Below are 4,488 nucleotides of genomic sequence, written 5' to 3'. Positions count from 1 at the left end.
TATTGAGTTTCTCAAGGAAAAATTAAACATTTACATTTAATTAAAATTTAAAAATTTGTTTTCAAAAAAAATAAATAAATAAATCTTACGCCCGACTTGGTTTTTGATTCTTGAAAATTTGTTTTTAGTTTTTAAAAATGTTTTTGAAGTTGAAAATAACAATCTTGTATATTGTTAAAAAAAATGAAAATGACAAAAAAAAAAAAAATCAATTAGATATCAAATAGACTCATATTTTAAAAAATAAAAAAAATCAAATAATTATCAAATGTTTCTTAGATGCTTACCGTAAATGAAAACATATAGGAGGTATTTGATAAATAGGTATCAGTTATTGGGTTGGGTGGGTATTTATTACTCATATTTGTTAAGCTAAAGAAAACCTATGGTTATTAAACCCTTTTTTATCCCTCAAAATTTCCTCTTTTTTTTTTTTATAATCTAAAAATCAATATATTTTCATTTCTTTCTATCTTCTCCATCTTTGCCGTTTGGATCCAGATCTGATTTTTTTTATCGTCAAACCTTTGGATTTGCCCAGATCGTCAAACCTTTGCTTTCTTGCAGTACCAGAACATGCACGAAAGAGGTACTGCCTCCATCTACTAGGAAGAAACATGTAGATTGACCACATCCCTGTATTTTATTTATAGTTCTTTTGAATAACAAATGGATAATCGACCGTCATGTCAAAAAGAATGATAACTTTTGCATACGTCATGACATGTAATTTTTGTGTTTGTATTATGACACGAATATTATAAGTATCGAAAAGAACATATATTTTGTGATTTTTTTGGAAATGGCCACATGTTCGGTCTGTTCATATTATTTTTATGATCTTATGAAAAATGTTACTGTACTACATCACATTCTCACCATCATAATCAAATGAAAGGTAATTATCCTATGTACAATTTCAATTCCAAATATACTATCCATATTATATAAAAATAAATTGTATGATATGTGAAATAATAAAGTTAAGTTAGTAAGATTCAATATATATACAAACAATATACCAATTAGTAATTGGGATAATTACCTTCAATATATATACATACATTCAATATATATACAATATACAATATATCAATTAATTGAGCAGAAATATGAAATATATTTTGTTGGTATGTTTTATCGACTGAAGAGAATTAGAATTATTACAATTTTTGAAAAGAATATATGAAAAATAATCCATTTGTTCTACAAATTGAGAAAAAAAATTGAGATTGTCTAGTTTATGTCATAAATGATTTGAGAAAATACGTGTATATTTGAAAATTAATCAACAATAGCAAAACATAAAAATAAAAAATAAAAGAATGAAATAAAAAAACAAACAGAAAAAAATAGAACTAATCTCATTCACAAAAATTCGCATCAGATCCCCAACTCAACTTAGCTCAACTCTGCAAACAAACACAGAAAATTTAATTTCCCAGCTAATTTAACTCTCCAGATAATAATTACCAACTCAACTCAACTCAACTCTCTACTTTTATCAAGCACCAAACACACCCATAATGGTAATATAGAAATTTTTGCATTATATCTTAGCTAAATGGTCAGGGGAAATATGTATTTTCTCCAAAATAGTAAATGTGTAAATAATGTGATAATAGATGGAGTGAATTCTTTATAATCAGTTTGGTAGAAAATTTATAAACACGATATTGAAAATAAGGGATTCAATGAAAAAAAAATTTATATTTCATATATTCAGATATACATTTGGTAGTAGATTAAAAAATTGAATTCTAATTTATATAATTGTTTAAAATGTGTTTGATATGGTAGAACTAGTTATATTTACCCATTAATATTTAATTGACAATGAACTATTATTAATTTATTAACAAATACGAGTTATGTTAAAACAAATTATAATTATTAATTTGTAATATTATATAATTTATAATATATTACACACTACAAAAATTTTGGTTTTTTCCGACGACACTTTTTCTCGACAGTAATTAGTGGCGTTGGGAGAAAACAAAATCCTGACGGAAAATTCACTAGCATTGGGATAAATTGCCTATCCCAACACCTTTTTCTTTCACCGTCGGCATAAACTGCATGAATAAAAAGTGATACAAAATTTTAAACTTATCCTGACGGTATGTAAACACAACATTATCCTGACAGTTATTTGAACGTCGGGAGTGGCTTAATTTTTTTAAAAAAATTGAAAATTGCATTGTACCTTATCCCGACGATAGAAGGAACGTCGTCGGAATAGGGGGGGTTGAAATATAAATATAAAAAGTGATAAAAATTTTAACCTTATTCCAGCGATATGTAAAACAACTGTCGGGATAATGTTGAGTTATCCCAACAAGTATTTGATTGTCGGGAGTGGCTTAATTTTTTTTTAAAAAAAATCTCAAATTACATTCTACCTTATCCCGATGGTAGGAGGAACGTCGTCGGAACAACCTTATTTAGCCCGACGGTTACAGAACCGTCGAGAGGTGGTGAAATATAAATATGAAAAGTGATGAAAAATTTTAAACTTATCTTGACGGTATGTAAAACAACCGTTGAGATAATGTTGAGTTATTCTGATAGTATGCGCGTCGACCGTCGGGGTTTTACTCATATGCCGACGGTTATACGATCATTGGGGGACTTAATTTAAAAAATAGGATTTTGGAATTTTGTTTTGCATTATTCCAATGGTGGGGGAAAACCTTCAGGATATTGTAAGTTAGCTCGACGGTTTACCAAACGACTGTCAGAAAAGTTCGTTTAAAACCTAACCACCGCCCACAGTTTCTTCCTTCTTCTTTCTTCCATTTTTTCTTCTCTTCGTTCTTTCTTCTTCCAGTCACCGTCTGAACATTGCTCACAGTTTCTTCATTCATTTAAAACTCACCCATCGTTCGGTGTGGGGATTCTCGCCATCCGTCCGTCCATAACCAGGTACAAAGCGTATTTTTCCAGTTTTCTCTCTTTTTTTTTTTGTTCTTTTTCATTGTTCGCTAAACATTTAGTTTTTTTTCCCTTTCTTCTTCTCGTCACCATCCGTACATCACCCACAGTTTCTTCATTCGTTTAAAACTCACTCGTCGTCCAGTCACCGTCAGGTACGAAGCATTTTTTTTTTCCGTTTTCTCCATTATTGTTTACATCAGATCTGTCCTAAAAATGGGTTTTTTTAATTTTTAGTATATATAAAATTTTACTTTATTAATAAGAAAAAGGGAAACTTGTTCATGTTATATGTTGCGAAATCGATAATTAAAGAATACAAAAAAGGAAATGTAGAGTAGGGAAGATCGACACACAGATATACGTAGTTCACTAACAGTGTGTTAGCTACGTCTACAGGCAGAGGAGAACAATATTATTTCGAGAGAATGTTTTCAGAATTATATAAAAAATGGCGCCTCTAGGTTAGAGAGTTTATATATCGTACTGCTCTAAACCCTAGGGTCAAAAACGTAAATAACTGCAAATAAATAAATATGTTGAATACAAAAATCTGAATATATCAACAGGGTTATCTTCAGTATCAATTTTCATCACTTTAACTCTCTGCTCACCTCTTAAGAAGTGATATCTTACATCTATGTGCTTAGTTCTCTCATGATGAACTTGATCCTTGGCTAGGCATATTGCACTCAAACTATCACAATATACAATAGCTTGGTCATGGTGCAAACCAAGATCACCAACTAACCCCCTCAGTCATATTCCCTCTTTAACAGCTTCTGTCGAGGGCATATACTCTGCTTTAGTAGTAGACAAAGTAACTGTAGGCTGTAAGGTTGCCTTCCAACTAACAACAGAACTGCCCAGAGTGAACACATAGCCAGTCATAGACCTTCTACTGTCAACATCTCTAGCATAGTCAGAATCAGAATAACCAATCACCAAATACTCTGTGCAATTCCCATAAACAAGACCAACATCAGATATACCTCTAAGGTAACGAAAAATCCTCTTAACGGATTGCCAATGCTCCTTCCCAAGTTGACCCATGAACCTGCTGACAACACTAACAACATGGGCAAGATCAGGCCTAGTACAGACCATAGCATACATCAAACTTCCCACTGCACTAGCATAAGGAAAGCAAGACATGTACACCTTCTCAGCTTCAAATTGTGGTGAAAACTCAGATGACAAACGAGCATTTACAGCACTAGAAGTATCTATAGGCTTAGCTGATGACATATCAAACCTGGACAATATTTTCTAAATATATCCTTTCTATGACAAGAAGAGCTTATTCTTATCTCTGTCCCTATAAATCTCCATCCCAGAATTTTCTGAGCAGCACCCAAATCCTTCATATCAAACTCAGCACTGAGAAGATTCTTTAATTTTAGAATATCAGACTTGGACTTTGCAGCTATGAGCATATCATCTACATATAAAAGTAGATAAATCATCGAACCATCATCAGCTTTGTTGTGATATACACAACAATCATATGGACTTCTATTATAGCCAAGTCCAATCATATAGTTGTCAAAT

The 4,488-nt window shown here is 31.4% G+C and overlaps 1 protein-coding gene across 1 annotated transcript; it reads right to left on the bottom strand.

The window, feature by feature from the left end:
* Positions 1 to 3,696: 3,696 nt before the first annotated feature.
* On the bottom strand, positions 3,697 to 4,185 carry LOC150034206 (secreted RxLR effector protein 161-like). Its single transcript, XM_090317265.1, has 2 exons — positions 4,052 to 4,185; positions 3,697 to 3,931 (listed from the first exon to the last, which is right to left on the bottom strand). Exons 1-2 carry the CDS (start codon positions 4,183 to 4,185, stop codon positions 3,697 to 3,699), a joined length of 369 nt encoding a protein of 122 aa, XP_090173391.1.
* Positions 4,186 to 4,488: the final 303 nt, after the last annotated feature.

The sequence above is a fragment of the Benincasa hispida genome, chromosome 9 (assembly GCF_027475165.1).
Source record: "Benincasa hispida cultivar pf3 chromosome 9, pf3_genome.v1.1, whole genome shotgun sequence".
Lineage (NCBI taxonomy): Eukaryota > Viridiplantae > Streptophyta > Magnoliopsida > Cucurbitales > Cucurbitaceae > Benincasa > Benincasa hispida.
The sequence above is the reverse complement of the archived record's forward strand: the minus strand, read 5'-3'. Positions and strand labels throughout refer to the sequence as shown.

Coding starts and splice junctions, on each gene's coding strand:
- LOC150034206 (XM_090317265.1), bottom strand. CDS start 4,185: ATGTCATCAGCTAAGCCTATAGATACTTCTAGTGCTGTAAATGCTCGT. Junction 3,932..4,051: donor AGTGCAGTGGGAAGTTTGAT/GTATGCTATGGT, acceptor TCGTTACCTTAG/AGGTATATCTGATGTTGGTC.